Source organism: Lepidothrix coronata, unplaced genomic scaffold (genome assembly GCF_001604755.1).
Source record: "Lepidothrix coronata isolate B3197 unplaced genomic scaffold, Lepidothrix_coronata-1.0 Scaffold52, whole genome shotgun sequence".
NCBI classification, from domain to species: Eukaryota; Metazoa; Chordata; class Aves; order Passeriformes; family Pipridae; genus Lepidothrix; species Lepidothrix coronata.
In genome coordinates, this window is record NW_016690232.1 from 3668637 (window position 1) to 3688897 (window position 20261).

Sequence of the window (20261 nt, forward strand, 5' to 3'; positions counted from 1 at the left end):
TTGCCACAGCCATCTCTAATGGAGAAAATGCAATTCCCACCACTGGAAGTGCCAGGAGCAGGGTGACATTCCCAGTGCTCTGCTACAGAGATGGGTGCACAGCAGCCCCCTGGGGAGGCTTGGTCCTGCCCCCACCAAAGGGGGTGCAGGCAGCAAAAGCCCCAAGGGGCTCCCCAGCATTGTCAGGTGACTTAAACAAATCCATGTATGTGTATATCTTTATATATACAGCATATAAATATATATACACACACACCCACCCGTATATACACACAGAGGCACACCTAGAGTTCTCTGTATATAAATAAATATATGTCGGTGGGAGACAGTAAACATTCGGCAGCACTGAGCCCCCCTGCCCCAGTACAAACCAGTTGGCTTCAGTTTTGCCCCCACTGGCAGACAGAGTTGCTCTGGTCTGTCTGGTGCACTCTTATCCCCTGCACCTCACCATCACACCTTGCCCCTTTTCCCGGCAGGCTGAGACCCCCAGGGAGGGTAATTCAAAGCCACAGCAGCACAAGCCCAAGCAATAGAGCAAAGGGGGCCCCTGGTACCCCCTTGCTGGGGCTCTCTGGCCTTGGGGAGCAGAAAACCATCAGGATGAGCCTTCCCGGGGGTCCCACTCGGGGCAGGGAGCTGGGCTGCGGCTGGGGGGGCTCCCCCTTGCCCCCCAGCGCGCACACCCGGCCGGGCCACTCCACCGCCCATTAAATGCTTCTCTGTGCAGAAAAAAAAGTGATAGTAATAAATGAAACTCGACAGATTTTAATTTTTTTTTTGCACAAAGACTTTTTTTTCTTTTTTCTCCTTTTTTTTTTTCTTTTTTATCCCCCCCCTCCGTTCCGGTCGGTTTTGATTTTCTCCTTTTTTTTTTTTTTTTTCCCCCTGCATTTGGTTTCGGTTTAAGTTTCATTCCCAGGCGTGGCAAAGAGCATGCATTGGAGGGGGGGGGTGGGGGGGCGAGGGCGGCGGGGCTGGTCGGGGGGCAACGGGGGAGGGGTTAGGGCAGCCGAGATGGGGTGCGGCGGGGGCAGCTTCTAGCACTTGTCGTCTTCCTCGGTGTCGCTGAGCACGTCGATGCTGGCCCCGCACATCACGCCCTGCCCTGCCCCTCGCCTCCGCCGCCGGTAGTGCCCGTTGGGCATCTGCCAGCTGTGCCGCAGCGGCGGCGCCGAGCCGATGGTGTTGGAGCGGCCGAGGCTGGTGGCGACGGCCGCCTCGAAGGTGAGCGTCTCCTCCTCACCGCAGTCTGAGGCGTGCGAGTCGTCGTGCAGGGCCAGGTAGGGCTCCGAGATGTAGCGCTGCGGGGTGGACTGCCGGCTCTGCTTCCCCGCCGGGGAGCTGGAAGACTCGGTCAGGCCGGCGGTGTTGGGATCCAGGGCGGAGGAGAGGAGCGGGGAGCCCCCCTCGCTCTCCTCGGCGGGCGGCGAGGCGTCCCCGGCGTGCCGGAGCATGGAGGCGTAGGACAGGAGGGGACGCGGTTTGGGGGGCACCGGCGGGAGCTGGCGGCGGCCTCGCCGGGGGGTGCTGGTGTCCGAGATGGAGGGGATGGAGCTTTCGCTCAGGGAGCCCATTCCCTGCAACGCACCGAGACGCGCCGGGGAATACAGAGGATACAGAGGCAACAGGGAGCACCGTGCACACATTTCCCCCTCCCCGCCCGAGCCTGGGCTTCCCGTAGAATCCTCCCTCTCGGATGGGGGCCCCGCTGTGCCTTTGCCTGCCCCATCCCTGCCTCGGGATCTGCTCCAGGGATGAGGATGATGCCTGCTGAGGGCAAACCTCATCGGGGTCTGCAGCTTCCTCACAAGGGGCAGGCACCAATCTCTGACCAGAGACAGGATCGGAAGGAACAGCATTAAGGTGTGTCAGGGGAGATTTAGGTTGGGTATTAGGAAATGGTTCTTCCCCAGGAAGGTGGCTGGACACTGGAATAGGCTCCCCAAGGAAGTGCTCACAGCACCAAGCCTGACAGAGCTCAAGGAGCATTTGGACAATGCTCTCAGCACATGGTGGGACTCCATGGCCAGGAGTTGGACTCAATGATCCTTGTGGGTCCCTTCCAACTCAGGATATTCTATGATTCTATGCTCTTGGTGGTCAAAAGCAAAAAGCACCCACAGACCCACTGCAGGAAGAGCTAATGGCTCGCCAGCTGCTGCATCTCCGTGGGCTTCAAGCTGACTCAAGCACTGGCAGCTCCAGGCTTGTGTAGCTGGGACACCTTGACCTTGGCAGGGAGCAGATGCCATAGCAGTGAGAGGACCAGTGTGAGATCCACCCCTCTTCCCAAATGCTCTGCAGGGTGCCCGAGCAGCCCCAACCTGCTCAGCTCTCAGGGGACACGGAGATGCCACCACAAGGAGGAGAGACAGTGCAGAGCTCCCACAGTGAGGGGCTTGTCTTCCCAGTTTTGGCTAGGAGCTTTTTTTATGCTTCCCTTTGTGCTTAGGGATGGGTTTTGTCACTCACCTGCCTGCTGGGCGTCTGTGACCTGCCCTCGCTGGGTGACCGGGACTCGCGCCGCCGCTCTGGCGACTCGTCCTGTGCCTGGGGACTCCTCTCCTCGGAGTTGCAGCGGGAGATGTCGGGGGACAGCAAGTGCTTGCGCTCTTTGGATCGGCCCCGCTCCCTGCCCGAGCGGTGCCCCTCGGACCGGTGGCCTGCGGGACATCCACATCAGTCCACACCATCCCCTTTGCAGGAGCAGGGAACGCTCACGCTGGAGGTTTTTTTGGGGATCTGGTGTGGAATGGGGCCACCTGCCCTTGCTCACCCGAGTCAGCGTTGAGGCGCCGGGCGGACAGCTGGAGCGAGGAGTGGTAGCTGCGCCGGCGGGACTTGTAGGTGTTCTCGCTGCTGCGCTCCATGGAGAACTCATCCAGCCAGGAGCTGTTGGGGCGCTTGTCCCGGATGGTGGAAAACGATCGCCGCATCGAGCTGGTGTCTGTCACCACCTGCAAGCAACCCCGGCCAGCCGGGGAGGGGATTAGCACCAGGCAGGGCTGGGGACCACGGCGGCCAAGAATTACCAGTTCACCCCCATCACTGGAATCACCAGCCCTGCAGGATGGGGAGATTTAGGGTGGGGAGCAGCCAGCCTGAGCACAGCCCCTCCATATGATCTCTGCACAAATCAGGGGTGGCAGGAAAGTGGCGTTCAGCCTTGGTGCTCGTGGGCTCCCCTTCCCCAGCCGGCTGGACCCGTTCTGCACAAGCCAAGCCGGCTGCCCCAATTCGAGCCAAGGTGCTGAGTGCTGGGGGGGGAAGGTGGTCAGCAGCATCTCCCCCAGCCATGGTGACATGGAGGGTACCAGACCATTTTCCCCAAGGCTGTCTCAGCATCCCTCCCCGCCTGAAAAACAGGGTCAAATGGAGCAAACATTGAAGAAATCATTGACAGAGAGGAGATTGTCCAGTGCCACCAATTTTCCAGACTTCTCCCTACTCTTCCTTTATTCCCACATCCTCATCCCTTTTCCCCTGCACTCATTCCCTCTCTCCCCACTGATGCTGTTGTTTTATCTTCCCTTTCCTTTTCTTTCTCTATCCTCTCCTTCTAGCTTGTGTTCTCACCATCACGGAGGAAACATCACCCCCTTCCATATTTCCTTTGCTTTATTCTAGCAGGTCTTTGCCTCTGCAGCCTCAGGCCATTCTTCATCTCATCTCCTTTCCTCTCACCTTTTTTGCTCCCATCCCCTCCTTCTAATCATCTCCTCCGCTGCTGAATGGTCAAGAAAGCCCATGAGGCTTCCCCGTCACACCACCCCAAAGTGCCAAAATGTGTCACACTGCCACCAACACCAGGACCCGGTGCCTGCACCAGCACCTCTGGGAGAAAGCAGACCCAGAGATTTCACAGCAACACCAAACCCCCTAAAAGCATCAGTTTCTTGGTGGAGGCTGAGCACAAGACATAACAACAGAGAAACCGGGCAGACAAATGAGGAGGTGAGATGTGGCCCGAGTTCCTCTGGACAGACAGAGAAGAACATGTGTTGGGACAATGGGAAAGGACGGAAAATGCATTTCATCACCTGTGAGACCATCTGAAGTGCCCGGAACCGGAGGAAAGGAGAGGTGTCCCACTGTGAGGAGACCCTCTCGGCACGGTCCTGCTCCACCATGGACCTCCCCCCATGAGCCAGGAGATCGATTCCCCAGGCTGCTCTCTGCTGCCAGTGTCCCCCATGTAGGGGAACAGCAGCTCTCCTACTTGTGCAGCACCCCAGAGAGGGGAGATGCTCCAGTATCGGGGTGTGGGGAAGCCACGGGGCTCAGCACAGAGAGAAGCCCCAGTGTTACCTGGCAGGCTTTGAATGGACCCAGCACCCCTGGGGGCTTTGTTTGGTTTTACCTGGGGATCCACAGTGAGACGAGGCATGGAGGAGGCCCTCCCAGAGACAGCGTGGTCCTGAGTGTCCACGGGAAGGTAGCTGCCACGGTTAGAGGGCTGCACTCTTTGAAACTCCCTAACCTCTGGCTCCTGGAAACAAACACACAGCCAAGCTCTTGGGATGGGGTTGGAGCAGGGCAGTGCGCTGCTTCTGCCCTGTTGGCAGGGGACAGCCCTGCTTGCTCAACCAGGGGGAGAATTTAAGTGGGACAAAAATGGGTGGTGAGACACCAGCACAGGTTGTCCAGAAAGGTGTGGATGCCTCGTCCCTGGAAACACTCAAAGGCAGGTTGGACAGGGCTCTGAGCAACCTGAGCAAGTTGAACTTGCAGGGGGGTTGGAACTAGGTGAGCTTTAAAAGTCCCTTCCAACCTGAACTATCCTATGATTCTATGAAAAACAGAGTCTAAGACTTTATAATTCACCATGTTGCCATCAAAAAATAATCTCCAGTTCACAATCCATTGCAGGTGAGCCTTGATGTGGTGCTTCAGGCTTGCCTGATGGCCAGTTCAACTTGTACCTCTTTCAGTGACAGTGGTAACCCTGGATCTGGTGATGACTTCCCACACTTGAACTCCTTCTTTTGCCACGAGGGGACAAATTTATGGGATTTTCTCTCTGACCATGCTTTAAAGGCTTCCTGGACACATCCTCATTAAAAGAACACATGCTGCCTACAGCACACTGCTTTATTCCCAGCTGAGAGGAGCCTTTGTACAGGATAAGGAGACGGGCAGGCAGTAACTCTGGAGAGATCTGCTATTAGGTGACTTAATGGGGAGGGGGAGAGTCTCATCTGCCACTTTCCCATGTGGTGGGGGTGGCTGGGGCAGGGGTACACAGCTCACACAGAGTGCTACAGACCCCAGGGACACGGACTGGGCTGGAGATGCACAGTGGTACAACACTGCATCCGACAGCGTCGGGTGGTGCACGAGGGCACACACAGACATGGAGAGATATATATAGATATGTATATATATACACACACAGACAGACAGGCCGGCATGTGTGTGGGGCCAGAGGGGTGTGCTCCCCTTGGAAACAGTCTGACAGCTTGGTTTGGGACTGGGGACACCAGCACTGACAACAAAATGAACATGAACCCGAAAACATCAGATACCATCACTCAGCATGGGGTAACCCACTGAAATGAGCGCTCAGTGGAAAAAAGAGCAGCCTGTGAAGAGAAGGACATTTTACTGCAGGACATCGGACTATGGTCACAGCTCTTGCCCCAAAAGCACTTGCTGCTGCCTGACCCCGCTGGCCAGGGCCGGTCCAGGGATGGCTGTGTCCCCAGTGCCAGAGGCGAGGGGCAGAGCACACCTGGGGACATTTATCCCGTGCTTTGGATCTGTGTATGACCCAGCAGCTGCCTTCCCTGTGCCGTGCCCATTCCCCACACCTCCCCGTGCCCACCAGTATCCGCGCCGGGACTGCAGGTGAGCGCCCGTCAGGCAGTGGGTGACTTTACCAGAGACTCGTGCTCCTGGAACTGCTCTTGGGCTGGATCCATGCAGGCCAGCTGGAAGATCTCCTGTGGTGAGAGCGGGCTCAGCGAGGGGAAACCACTTCGGCTGCTCCTGCAAAGACAGCCCAGCTTCAGGGAGGCCACAAGCCAGGTGCTGCCATCGCTGGGCATCGCCCCTCCAGTGGCTCAGAGCTGGGGAGCCCCCATGCTTGCCACCCAGGCCGTCAAGACCCCCAGGACAAACATCACGTTCTGTGGAGGGCTGGAGTGGTGCCAAGGCAGGAGAGGACACCAGTGCCTCGGGTCCCCCAGCAGCAGTGGGGACATACCAAGCTCAGTGCCAGCAATTCCCATCATCTCATTCCCACCAGCCTGGGTGCTGGGATGCCCCACTGACCCTGCACCATCCAGGGACCCACTGCTCAACTGCTCCCAGGGTTTAGGTCCATCCCAGACCCTCCTAGGTAGAAGTGCTGGCACTTGGTGCTGGGATGGTCCTGCAGCAAGAACGTCCATGCAGACCCTCGGCCATCCCTCTTTGCCACCTCTGCTGCTGTTGGTGATGCTGAGGCACACTGTCTACCTGGAATCCTGCAAAAGCTTTGTGCCCAGGACTGGGTTTTCCCTGCTCCCAGCAGCAATTTAACCCTCTGTGCATCCCAGTGCCAGCTCCAAGAACAAAACAAGCGCTGCAGGAACAGAAAAGAGCCAGGACTACCTCTCTTCTCAGGGCAATACTTACAGGCCCGAGAGGGTGTCCTGCTGGAGGTACGGCAGAGCCTTTGCGTTGGAGATGATTTCCTGTGGCAAGGAGGATGGCTCCATGCGCTGGAACATGGGGGCATTTTTCTGTATTGAAGAGAGGAAGAGACTGAGCCTGCGGGAAATGTAAATGGACATCCAGCACTTCACCAACCAAGCTCCCACCACTTGGGAAGGGGACATCATGCTGTGAGGGACCGAGGATACCAAGGCACATACACGTGCCCTGTAGTCGCCAAACCCCAACCTGTACCACCATCTTCATCCCCCAGCTGCATCCCACGCAGCTTGGTTGGGAGGTGGTGGGAAGCAGCAAGAGGGATCTGCCCACCTCATGCCCTCACTGAGCCTCACCTGCTCCTCCAGCTGCTGCCGCTGCTTCTTCGCTTTGCTCTGCTTGTAGTAATCCATGATCATCATGGCTGCATATATTTTCCCAACAGTCAGGTCAGAGGCTGAGAGCATAACAGGGAACAAAGTGGGAATGCTTGTGTTGTAACAGAAACAGCAGGTTTGAAGGCATCAGCATGGACCTCCGGAAGAGCCCTGCTGTGGGATACCCTGGTGACCCTCAGACTCTGCTCGCTGCTCCAAAAGAGAGAGCGCTGAACACCCAGACACTCCTCATAGAGATAAAATGAATGCAGATGGCTTGAAATCATCACCCTAAGCCACCAAGGCACACACCCTCATCACGTCATCAGACGTAACAGCACAAGTGATGCGCATCCTCCCTCCCTGATATGCTCCAGAGATGATTTACAGGACACTCTGGGTTTGGCAGGAGTAGATCCCTGCAAACTGGGTGATTTTTCAAGAGAGTTCCCAAGCAGCCAAGCAGATCAAGGGAGAAGCCAGCCTGTAGCAACGAACCCTTTCTCTACTTCTCCCCTAGCTGGGGATGGGTCTGAACAGTCCCCACCTCCCTTTGGGAAGAAGTTGCTGTGAGGATGACGGGAATTTGAAAACAATGACAGCCCCCGCAGAGACTCACTTTTTGGCATGGGTACCAACAGGTCAAGCATCTTCTGGGACAGGTGAGGCCAAATGGTCAGGATCTCCTTTTGAAGCTCAGAGTCCAACTGCTGCCAATCTGCACCACCTAGAACAACAGGGGGGAAAATGGCCCACACACATCAAGACGTGGCACCAGGGTCCAACTAATCCCCCCTCTCCCAGCCTGAAGGGAGGCTCACAAGCAGCAACCAGCTCTCTGGGCTGGGAGGGCCATCTTGCATCAGCAAGCCTGGTCTCCTGCTCTCACAGGGAAACTTTCAACAATCCCTTCCATATGTGCCTCCATCTCCCCATCCCCTGCCCTCCCACTCAAAGCTGCCACCTTCAAGCTTGCCTTGGGTCCGTCTCTGCAGCTCCAATCCTACTCCTGCCCACACACACCTGCTGCTGCCCCACTTTCCTGGTGAGTGGATCATGTGCTGGTGAAAGAGCAGCTCCACTTGGTAAATCTTTAAATGCTTAGTGAGGCTGTGCATGGAGAGCAGAGCTCTCTGGCCAGTGGTGAAGGGGGTTGCTGAGCTTAGGAAGACCCAAGCTCATCAGGAGCTGTCAACACGGATCAACCAGAGATACTCAAGCCCAGGGCAACTCGAGTGAGATGCAGGAGACTAAGGTTCAAACCTCTGCTTTATCTCAAGGGGCTTGAACCCATCATTTCAACATTCAAGGAGTTGTCTGAGGACTGGGCTTTGGCTGATATCTTGCCCTGGGTTGGGTTTTCTTCCAATAGCTGAGCTGTTCCCAGGAGATGTGTTATTGAAAATGCCATGTTTCTGCAGGAAGTTTTTGATCTGATGAATCACAGCCTTTCCAGTAACAACAACAAAGAAGGTTTTCCTGCTCTGAACGTTTTATCTTCCCTGAGAGAGAGATTTCTTTCCCCACAGCCTTCGGAAGCCAAGGACATTTTACCCCCCCTTGGTTTTGTTTTGCACATGGGGAGGAAGGGGAATTCTCTATCTCCTCTATTACACAGTGGACATCAAGCTGGTTTTACCCTCTAGAAACAGCTTCAAGCGAAAAACTGGCCACCTCTTCCCTAAAGAAATACATTTTTTTAGAGATAGTGGCAAAAATTTGCCCGTTCAAGGTAATTGCTGTCATCCATATGCCAGGTCGCCCAGAGAAGCTGTGGATGCCCCATCCCTGGAAGTGCTCAAGGCCAGGTTGGATGAGGCTTGGAGCAACTGGTCTAGTGGAAGGTATCAGGAGTTGGAACAAGATGACCTTTAAGGGTCCTTCCAACACAAACCACTGTGACAGGACGACAGTCACCCTGCAGCCCTCCTGGCTCTGTCCCCTCTCTCTGCCACCGACGTTACCTTTGGCAATTTTGATGTCCAAGGCCGTGCGTATCAGCGCCATCAAGGTGGAGGTGAAATGGACCGTCATGTCCTCGGCCACGGGCATGTTCATCAGCACCAGTCTCTGCGCAAGAGAGAGAAGAAAACAGCGGACGGAAAACAATATCGAAAAACACATCGACCAGGCTGGAGGAAAAGAAATTAAACATTAAACAAAAGGGAAAAAAAAAATAAAAATTAAAAAAAAAAATAAAAAGCAACAAAGAGTGTCAAAACAGCACAGCCAAAAAAGAAGGGCAAGGATCACCCCGCCAACCCACCCACCCACACCCCCGGCTCCTTCCACCCCAGGACACCGGCTCACTGCCTTCCAGGGCTCCTCCTGCACCCCAGGAATGGCCCCTGAGCCCCCCTCCCCATGGCACCGGGGCTGCCACAGCACCTCCCGGCACTTTTGGGAAGACACACCTGATCCATCAGGGATGCAGGCATGTGGGATGTGCGGGAAGGGGAGAGGGGGCTCAGGTTTCCGTTCCCAGGTGGTTTGGCTTTCCAACTCTCAACCCTTCCCACCTGGGGCAGGGGAGAGGAGGGTCCCTAACCTTCAGGGACTTCAGATCGGCTGGATTCCTCTAGCATGCTACATCCTGGCGCTCCCTTTTTGCGTCTTTCAGAGATGAAGTTTGCCAGCACATGCAGGGGGTCCAAATTATCCAGGGGTGGGGAAGGGAAGGCAAGGGAGGGTAGAAAAAGTGCAGAAGGAAAGAGAAAAGGGCAACCAAGGCAGGTTAGACACGCCATGCTCCTTCCCCACCCTGGGCAGGCGGGGTGCAAACCGAAGTGACCAGATCCACTTTCCCGAGAGTATATTTTGCTTTGTGAATACCTTGGGTCATCCCTTCCCTGCCCATTTCTTTTCTTTTTCGCATGGATTCTCATGTCCTTTCCCTGTCTTCAAGCCTCCCTTTTTCTCCTGGAAAACTGTGATGGTGGATGTATGCTTGTGTGAACAAACAAATGAGAGCTGGAGAGGGTGGAAGCGTGTTTGGAATTGTGCAGGAATCCCCTTGCACTAGCCCTGAACACTGCTGAAAGGGCTGTGGGCAGCAGCCCATGGCCAATAAAAGCTTCCATTTGCTCCACACCTGGACAACAAATCACTCCAAAGCTCTTGGTCTTGTCCTGGCAGATGATGCCCTCAGCAAAGCCATGCAGCTCCCATCCCACGTCCTTCAGGGCTTCCTGTGCTCCTGCTCCATGCCTGCACAGCTGGGAACACGCTGTGCCGGTGCCAGGAGCTGACTGAGAGCCACCACCCCAGGGGGGAAAACTCAGAGGCACCTTTGGAAGGCACCTGGCTTTGCCTTGCACAAGCCATCCTTGGGATAGCCCGTGCCAGTGCACCTGGCTCCTCTCACACAGCAGAGCTGCTTCTATGGGGTTTGTCCTTGCTGCCCACTTGCCTCCCATCTCCACGGGCTTTCTGAGCTGGCTGGGATGAGGGTGGTTCCAAACCCCGGGGATGAGCTCAGTTCAGCGAGCTCCTAAGGACATCTCACTCTCCTAACTGTACTACAGGGCTGCTCCTCACCTCATCCCCTGCAACCCTCCCACTTCCACACTACTGCTCATCCTGCCCCTCCTCTTCCGCTGGGGTCTTCCATCCCCGGGGCTCTGAGTGACCACGGCAGTGCCACGTGCGTGGGCAGTGGAGAGCAGCCATCGTGGCCAGGGCTCTTCTGAGCACACCAGGCTCCCCAGGGGCAAGCTAAACACATGTTGGACTCCCCAGTGCCTCCCCAGCTCCCCCAGTCCCACCTCCCGCAGGTCCCTTGAGCCCCAGCTCCTGCTCAGCTCTGACCCCCGTAGAAGGAAGGGTTGATCTACCTTATAGGCCACTTTGGAAGGACATCTCTTGCCGAGGCCTAGCGGTGGTGACATAAGAGTCAGCATTTCATACATCTCAGTGTAATGGATTCGGCCACTGCTCATGGAGGGGGAAGGGGAGGGAGGGAGATGCAGAGAGAGAGGAGGCATTCCCAGAGAGCAGAAAAACGTACAAACGAAAAATAGTACAGGAAAACAGGAGAGAAAAAAAACAAACGGACAAACAGGAAAAGAACAGGAAACCCGTTAATCAAGGCAAATCATACATGAGAGACTGTCCTGATGTGGATTTATAGCACTGCTCACACAGACCCAGGAATGCTGGCAGAAAGCAACTCACCCCTCTCCTCTCTGCTGCTGGCCTCAAGTGCCTGTCTCTCTACCATGCTGGGGCTCCTCCTCTGGTCTCAAACCCTTTCCTAAAGCCCTCCAGCAGCCCCCACCTTGTCCCACAGGTTCCAGGGCTGTGTGCGAGTGGTATAAATCAGATACACGGCACTCGAGCCATGGGTTATTTGAGGTCTCGGTGGTTTGCACCGCAGTGCTCTGTGGCCTCCGTAGCGTCTTCCCTCCCGGGGGGGGGGGCTGGGTATTGCTTTGCGTGGCCACCTAACCCATAGCCGGAAGGCTGTGTATCCCCAGCTCGTGGGGTCTATGCAATTGGGAGGCAGCATCTTGCATAGAAGGCAGTGGGCCAGGGTCACTTGTCAAAGGAAGATGCCCAGTTGCTTCCGTCTGGCTCTGCGGATGGACCACTTTCCCACCATGCACCAGTGCAAAAGGCATGCTGAAATCGGCTGAAAAAACAAAACCGGGAGGAAAAGTTGTACATGCCATGCTCCCGCCCTGGCTCTCTCCCACATGCGGCTGCAAGTTCCACCAGGTTGGAGTTTAAAGAGTCTCAGCAGAGGCAGCTGTTTGGGTCTTCCAACATTGGGGTTCGTTTGGGTTTCCCAAGGGAGGCAGGTATGGCAGGCCCCCACCTCGTGCTCCTCTGCTCCATGAGGACCTGCCTAGGACTGCTGCAGTGAGGAATGCTACTAACAACAGGCCACCTGGTGATGCCTTGAGCCCTCTGCCAGGCTGAGATATTTGGGCTGTGTCTCCCTCTCTCTGCACATTCACATTTCCCAGGGATCCTGGGCTCGGCCGCCTCTTCTTCCCCTTGTGCCAGGCTTCTGTCCTGCACTGCAAGGTTCAGGATGTTTAATGGGCAGGGGCAACCTCACAGTGACAAAGGCATGAACCCTTCCAGGTGGGCTGAGAGGATGCTGCTGGAGAGGATCACATCTCAGCCAGGGTGGCCTGGGAGAGAGGGCACTGTTGAAAAATTAAGCACCTCCACAGGATCTTTGCTTCTTCCCTAGAACGTGCTCAGAGCACTGTGGAAGAGGGAGAAGATATCTCCTCTTCTCAGGGAGTACCTCTGGTCTGGAAGCAGACTCCTGGCCAAAGAGGCCCCACCAAGATAAGTTCTGACAGTTCAAATGTGAAGCAGAGATGGTGATGTCCCTCAACAGGAGCTGTTTGAGGTACAGGCATAGAACAGGCTGGACCATCCTCTTTGAGACCTAACATACCTAAGTGGGTGGAAAAGAGGATTGATAACAACACTGCAGAACATTAAGTGGGATGATCAAGAGGAAATATCCAGATCCAGGAGTCTGTAAGCAGCGCCTTGGCAGAGCTGGATATGCACTGACTCAAGGTGTCTGAAGATGAGATGACTTGGAAATTTTCGTGCATTAATTTAGTGCTAAAAGGAAGCAAGACGGTGATCTTCCACCCACCCTTCCTGGTAGGGGGGATTTTAGGGTACCCAGCACATGACAGGCACTGTCTTTCATACTGAGGTTCTCTGCACAACGAAGGAGGAATAGATTCCTTTGACAGCAGTTTTGCATCGGTGACCAAGAAGGACTGCACGAGAACTGCACTTTGCTGCTCCTCACAGCAGAGACCTTAAAGGTTTCTGAGCAGCACAGCTGTGCCCAGAAACTACTTCCTCATGGAGTGAAGCACTGGCAGGCACATGGAATGACATCCATCTGAACAGGAAGGCTCCAAACAGCTGATCCAAGCACAGGAACATCCTCGATGCGAGAGCTGACCCATCTACCCACGTCTGGATGGAGATGTGACCCATGGCTACAGCACAAGGTGGCCTGTAAAACCAGCAGGGACTAATGGCTTAATCCTGGTCCTCAGAGAACCCTGTGAGTGACAGAGGAGGAAATCCGGGGGACCTCTCTCCTCCTGTGGTTAGGAAATAAGTACTGTGCCATAGCAGGCTGTTAGGAAAAGCAAGGGATGTGAGAGTAGATTCAGGAATAGGTGATGTCCACAGGGACATCATCTGTGGAGCATTCTCCCAGCAGGCAGGGCAGGCTCACTGAACTGAAAGGAGTGCAAATTGGGTTGGCATTCTGGGATCTGACAAAATGCAACAACCACGTGGGTTTTCTTTCATCAGCTGCCTTTTGGGAATTGTTCCAGGGCAGTCAGAATCCCTGAAAAGCTCTTGTGTCCTTGAAATACTTCAAGCACAGTGAGGAGAAGACCAAGGTAACACAAGGAAGAGATGGGGATGGTCTCCCTCACATGACAACAGAAGCTGTTCTCAGTACCCTTGGCTTCCACCTCACCTTGAGTTCATCCACCTGCACTGCTCTGCCCATCCACAGTCAGCAGAAATCCCAGATTGCTCCAGAGCTCCCTCTTCCTAGGAAGCATTACAGGCACCCCTTTAAGCACCAGGTGATCCAGCTTAGGAGAGCAGTGTCTGCCAGTGGAGCCCTGTTGATAACGAGAAAGACTAACAACTCCTCCCAAAGGTGTCTTCTGTCTGCAGGGACCTGGGCAAGTGTCCTCAGCAAAGGTGCCATCCTTTGCCAGGGATGCAACAGACAAGAGTGGAAAGACTTCAAGGAGCTCTTCCTGGAGCAGATGAGCCATCTGAGATTCTTGCAAGAAATTTTCTGTCCCTAAATACCTCTTTCTAATGACTGAGCATCCAGGCCTTGTCTTGCTTGCTCTGCTTTGCCTCTTTGGTGGTGCATCATCCCCACATCCAGATGTTGAGGGTGACAGACCTGTTCCAAGGATGCTGAGTGAAAGAAGCTTTTCTGATGTTTCGAGAAGGATGTGGCAACTACACTATGCTGCACCAAGGAATCCTCTTCTTCTGCAGAGCCAAGATCAAAGGCCAGAGGCATCTGAGCTTCCCTCGCACATCTCAGATGCTATGAGGGATGCAGAAGGAAGAGCAAGTTCTACGATTCATTCTTTCATGCCATGGCATAGGTCATGGCACTTCAGGGAAAGTGGCAGGTACAGGATTTTGCTCAGCTACCATCCCAAAGTAAAATTAAAAAAAAAAAGGTGCAGGTCAGTGAGACACATGGAGACCAAATCACTGCCGTGGACTCATGGCCAGCAGCTGGGAGCTTGGCTCAAGATAAGGGAGAGGAGCTGTTGAGCTCCAGAGATGTGCCCTGGTGTCACCACCTCCCAGGCAGATCCAGCAACCTGTGGGCAAGACTAGCAAAAGCCCTGCTCCCCAGACACATGGTTGGTTGTCTTCCAAAGTGCCACACTTGAGAAAGGGTCTGTTGGGTACAGCACAGCATCCCCCAGGGAGAGGGGTCACCCTGGCCTCCCCATCCTCCCCCCAGCCCTCACTCCCCAAAACAACAGCGAAGTCCCCAACATCCTCCAGCCTTCGCTCCCCCGCTTCCCTCCCCAGGAGCAAACCACATCTAAGCCCCGCAAAAAACTCCGTGTCCCACGTGAGGTACTTTGAGAAGCTGAGCAGGGATGGTGGCGTTTGGCCTGGCACCCTTCGGGGCTCTCTGCGCTGGTGGAACTGGGGTGGGGGGCTGGCTGGGGGACGCAAATTGTCAAAACCCACCCCAGGAGGCTCTGAGCCCCCCCGGCCCCGCTCATGCCTCCCCTCGAGGGGAACAGCTGCTGGCTCTGGGAGGCAGTGGACCTCTTTAAACTCGAAGGAAAGCAACGTCAGGGGTCCCTGGGGAGGCGCGGTGGCGGTGGAGCGGGGGGGAAGGAGGGGTGGATGGTGCGTCCCGTGGCCAGGTTGTGGCGGAGGACTGGGAGGCAAACCTTGCACGCCACCCTGTAGGGGCAGTTCTCTCCTAGGCCCAGAGGAGGCGAGATCACCCGTACTAATTTGTACATATCCTTATACGAGATCCTGCCGCTGCAAAGGAAGCACAGGTGGGTTAATAGGACACTGAGAGGGAGGAGGGGAGGATGGAGAGCTTAACCGGGGGATGCTGGGGCCATCTGTGGGGCAAGACCCCCAGGAGCACACGGCTCTTCTCCTTCGGGCTCTGTCAGACCCAGAGAGGGGAAAGCTGTGAGCATCAGCTACTGTCTACTCCACCATGAGAGTCAGCTCATATCTCCTCACACTGTCCCATCTTCACCCTGGAGAAGGACAGTTCTGGTGGTGAACACCACTCCATCACCCTTCCTCATCGTGCCCCTGACCCCTGTGCTTGGTGGGAGAGGGCTGGGATTTTAGACAGGATGAGCCTGCAGCTTGGCTGGGTCCTCGCCACCACAAGCCCTTCCGATGGAGTTGTGTCCCATCACATCAGCAGAGACCCTGCCCTCACACAGCCAACTCTCTGGGCCTCACAAGGTCCCAGGGAAGTTGGCAGCTGAGCCACTTGACTCCAATATCTGGGGAACCTGAGATGGGGAGAGATAATGTGACCAGCTGGTGGCTGTGGCACTAGCACCTGGGTCTCTCACGGTCCAGTACTGTGCTCCGACCACCAGACCATGCTCTGCCAAGGGTACACATTATTAGAAGCAAACCTTCCCCTGCACACACCCCTTCTTGCCCACAGAAGCACATCTCCCCAGTGCAGTTGTCGCAGGATACGGCCTGTATCCTCCTGCACCGCTGAAATATGGAAGCAGTTGTGGTAGAGAGCTGGCAGGAGAGGGTGCAGGGGCCGTTGGATGCTGAGCCTCCCACTCTACTCCAGACCAGAGCCCTTTGGGAAGCAGGACCCTGTGGGGTGGAAGTGCTGAGGTGCAGCGTGCTGCAGCCTCCCAGGCATCCTTGGACAAGCTTGGAGGGAAACCACGTGAGGAGGCAAAGAACAGCATTACCGCCCTACCCAGTGCCTTCGCCTCTGGTTTTCTCCTTGCTCGTCTCCCATCCCCTCCCCATTGCATGGAGAACCCAACCAGAACCCAACCATCTGGACAAAATCCATCCCTGAGCCCCCCTGGAGTTGGGTGTTCCCCCCATGAGACCTTCGTGGGATGGTCCCGGTGTCAGGAAGCAGAAGTGCTGCCCCACTCAGGCACTGGGACCCGTTTGGATGTACTCACCCGTTCCTCACCCAGCACTGGAGGCCAGGGCTGCCCCGGCAGGCCCTGCACCACCAGCTCCTGTGCACGTCCCCTAACCACTGGCTACGTACTATGACAAAAGAGCACAGCTTGCTCAGAAATCAGAGGGGCACATGGCTCAGACAGAACAGCCCAGATATGCTTTTACTGTGACACTCCTGGAGAATGAGGCCACAAATACGGGGGGCAGAAGTGAATAAAGTGCCTGGTGTGAAGAAACCCTTCCCAAGAGTCATGGTGAGATGCCCCACCCTGAGCAGCTGGGTGTTTCACTGCTCTCACCTGCTCTCCTTTCTCTAGGTGCAGCTGATATTAGGCATAAAAAAATATCTTGGCTGTGGCTGGTCTTTTGAGGGGCAGGACATTAACAGCGGAGGCAAAGAGTCTCCAAAGGGAGCGTGTGTGTTTGCCAAGGGCTCTCCACCTAAGATCACCCACGCTCTGCAGCAGCAGTGGTAGGTCATGGCTCCAAAGAGACTGTCCTTGGGCTGAGGGGGGAAGGAAGGGGCCACATAAGGCACCCTTGTGGTGTTGGGGCTGAGTGAAGGGCAAACATGCTCCCAGAGCTGCCAAGGGCTCCCCATTGCACTAGGGATGCTTGAGACCACCCTAGGAGGAGGAGGAGCGGACAGCAAGCCCCCTGTAGTAGCAGCAGCAAGAGCAGAGCCAAAGTCTGGCCACCCACGGTATGTACAGCCACTGTGAGCCCATCCTGTTGCTGGGAACAGGCTGCTGCCTGCAAACAGGAGCCCTGCTCACCAGGGTGAGGGGCTCACCAGCCCTGCTCATCAGCAAGGGCAGAAATGCAGGAAACAAAGTCCTCCCATCCCTAGAGGGGTGGGCTGGCCAACATGGGAACACAGTTCCCCAAACAAGGTCCTCCCCAGGTGGCTTGGCAGGAGCTCAGCAGACCCCCAGCATCTCTCCATGGCTGGGAACAATCCCTGCTTGGCCCTGCTCTGATGTGGAGCTGTGGGTGCTGGGGATCAAGAGATGGAGCCAGTCTCAGGGCAGAGGCACCCAGATGGTGCACAGGGAAAGGGAAGGAGGCTGAGAGGGATCTGCCCATTTGGGTAGGGAGGAGAGGAAGAGCAGGAACCTCCAGCTCTCAGGATAAACACCATGGCAAACCATGAACCAAGATGCCTGTGCCACCAGCCATTGTAGGAACCAGCTTCTGCCCTTGGGTGACAGCAGACCACCCCTGACCATCCCAGGCATCACTGATAGTTCCAGTAGTAGAACAGAGAGACGCTTATTTAAAACCAGCTCTGAGAGGTTGCTCAGGAGAGAAGGAGCTGGCTACATACCACGCTGCTCTGTCATACTCTGCCCAGATCCGGACAAACTCATCTAGATGGTGAGGTCCCAGGATGGAGGAATCCCTTGTCAGGTACTCAAAATTGTCCATGATGACTGCCACGAACAGGTTGAGCATCTAAATGGAAGGGAAAAAAAGCAGAGAGAAAGGAAAGTGGGGGGAGAGGGAGCAAAGAAGGGAAGGGAGAGAGAAGGAAGAGTGATTGTGGGAAGATGATGGAGATGACCCTGTGGCTGGGGTGCTGATGAGGGGGATCCCCAGGGCTCTTGGGGGGAGATACTAACCAGGAAGGAGCAGAAGAAGATGAAGGAGACGAAGTAAACGTAGGCCAGGTCGGTTCCACAGCGCTCATTCTCGCTCTGCCCGGATGTTGCCGTCGTGTCTGGCTCGCAGCCTTTGCCCTCCAGGCAGGACAGCATGATCTCCTGCCATGCCTCTCCTGTGGCACTCCTGTGCCCAACATAGCCATTCTCAGCAGCTCATGGTGGCACCGGATGGAGTCGGGGCAGGATGCCCCTGGGAGAAATCTCACAACCCCCTGCCCAAATTAAACACCTCTGGCATGTTCCATGTCTGCTTACCTGAAGAGGAGCATGAGGGAGCCCAGGAAGCTGCGGAAGTTGTTGTGTCGGTTGATGTGGCTTTCCTCATCTAGTTTGATATTGCCAAAAACCTACAGGAGGGAGAAAAATAGCTCAGCTCTTCAGGCAAGAACTCTTCTGCCAGGGAAGCAGCTTCACGTTCACATTCCCACGCCTGAAAACATTCAAGGCCAAGATGGACAGGGCTCTAACCTAGTTGAAGATGTCATTGCCATGGGGTTGGACAAGATGACCTTTACAGTCCCTTCCAACCCAAACCATCTAAGACTCTGATTCTACAAAAAGCACCCCAGCAAACACAGGCTGGTGCACAGCCAGCGCACCAAGGAGCTGGCACCAAGCAGCCATTGGGGAAGGACTCTCCTCTCCTTGGCAGGGATTTACAGTGGGTGGCAAAGGCTGCGAGAGGCTGAGCTACCATGGAAACAGGAGCACAGAGGACCTGGGATCAACCGAGTCCAACCACTCCACATCTACCCCTCTGCTGCACTACAAGTGGCCTCTGAGCACGGCACAGCACCCGGCGCTTCTGAGCGCACTGGAGGTGAAGGGACAAAGTCCCACCGCTGCGGGCAGGGGCCGGGTCGTGGTCCTGGGAACTCCCAGAAGCTTTTCCCTCGGTGAACAAATGGTCTGTGACGCTGGAGTCAGGCACAGCAGTGCAAACAAGGCAGGGAAGGGCTCAGGGAGGGCTCAGGGAGGGTGGGACAGACAGACTGCTAAGCCGCCACGGACAGCCAGACACTTGGCACTACCATTCCCAGGGCCAAGAGAGGCAACAAAGCCACAAACATGGACAATATTGTAATAATGACCCACAGCCAAGGCCATGGAAAGACATAACGAACATTCATAAAGTGCCTCAAACAGGAAAAATGTGCTGTTATTACTGTTAAATATTTATTCCCCTTTCCCTGAACCTAAAAATACACTAGCTGCAGAGTATTTTTTCCCTGTACAGGTTTTTTGGAATGTGTAATTGTAGAATATTTTCTGCCTCCAGCTATTTTGCTCAAATAACGCCCACAGACTTTACTGCTTGGGGATTTGTTCACAATGGTGTTAAGAAAAAAAAATAAAATAAATCAAATACTACCACATGGCGGGGGGAGGGGGGGGCTGAGTCAGATGGCGGCTGTTTAGCACGGAGAACACCTGGAGCTGGTGCCGAGATGTGTAGGGCAGAGCAGCAAAAACCAGCCACGGGACTCTCGGGGCGGGAGAGAGGGGGTGGAAGATCCTAAACACCAGCGCTGCCAAAAATCTGCCTGTCCTGGCAGCGCATGTCAGGCATTAGGTACTGCAGCAGCTCATCAGGCAGCTCCACAACCCAAGTGTTCGTCGTCAAAGGTGCTTTGTCAGATCCTCAGCGTGGGATTTAGTCACCGCACAAGTGAGGCGGCCCCGCGGCACGTGCAGAGCTGAGCATTTTAGCTCACGTGCTTCTTATTTACCAGTTGGAGCCTGGAAAGCTGCTGTCTCCCCATGCTCTGCAGCCCTCCCACCAGTTGGTGGGTCATCACAGGGCTCTAAGCAGAAGTGCCCAGGCAGCGGCACAGCTACAACATAAATCCTCTGCGGAGGGATGAGGTGGACAATTGGGCTGCAGGGATCACTGCTGTGATCCAGCCGTTCGGATGGGAAAGACAGAAGGCTGCTCACCGGGTCCCTCAGGCACGAAATCAGTCCCTGGGGGCTGTCTAGTCAGAGATTTAGTAGTTGCTAAACAAAGAGGTGGGGATTTTCCAGCAGCCACTACACAGGGTGCCCAACTGAGTCTGCAAGGCCACGTGTTTAAAGGTCCAAGTTGGGAAGGCAGCTGCAGAGCAAGACTGAACAAGCCCATGGCAGTTTCCCCAGGGCACGTGGCTCCGCAGCTCCCCAACAAGCTGTTCCACCCTCAGGACCTTCTCGGACACCGTGACCAAGTGAGGCAATGACAGGCAGGCACAAGGCTTGCTCCTGTGTGTACTGCTGAGGACGTGCCGGTGCAGGCTGTTTATGCCAGAGGGATGTCTGTGCTCACCTGCATCCCAATGATGGCATAGATGAAGAAAAGCATGGCGATCAGGAGGCAGACATAGGGGAGCGCCTGCAAGAG

At 55.4% G+C, this 20261-nt stretch overlaps 1 protein-coding gene across 8 annotated transcripts in view; it reads right to left on the reverse strand.

Moving 5' to 3' along the window:
• Positions 1-1040: 1040 nt before the first annotated feature.
• The window catches only part of CACNA1E (calcium voltage-gated channel subunit alpha1 E), a 107829-nt gene continuing 88608 nt past the window's right edge, over positions 1041-20261 (reverse strand). For 4 of the 8 annotated variants that reach the window (XM_017815852.1, XM_017815855.1, XM_017815853.1 and 1 more), the window contains 14 exons: positions 20187-20252; positions 18140-18231; positions 17843-18008; positions 17548-17675; positions 10850-10946; positions 8981-9086; positions 7636-7743; positions 6996-7096; positions 6622-6728; positions 5883-5991; positions 4364-4492; positions 2780-2960; positions 2476-2666; positions 1041-1580 (listed from right to left, as the gene is read on the reverse strand). In XM_017815852.1, the coding sequence (XP_017671341.1) occupies positions 1041-1580; positions 2476-2666; positions 2780-2960; positions 4364-4492; positions 5883-5991; positions 6622-6728; positions 6996-7096; positions 7636-7743; positions 8981-9086; positions 10850-10946; positions 17548-17675; positions 17843-18008; positions 18140-18231; positions 20187-20252 (2121 nt within the window). Of the gene's footprint in view, positions 1581-2475; positions 2667-2779; positions 2961-4363; positions 4493-5882; positions 5992-6621; positions 6729-6995; positions 7097-7635; positions 7744-8980; positions 9087-10849; positions 10947-14968; positions 15066-17547; positions 17676-17842; positions 18009-18139; positions 18232-20186; positions 20253-20261 lie in introns of all 8 variants that reach the window. The other 4 variants (XM_017815859.1, XM_017815857.1, XM_017815860.1 and 1 more) reach the window with 2 other exon arrangements.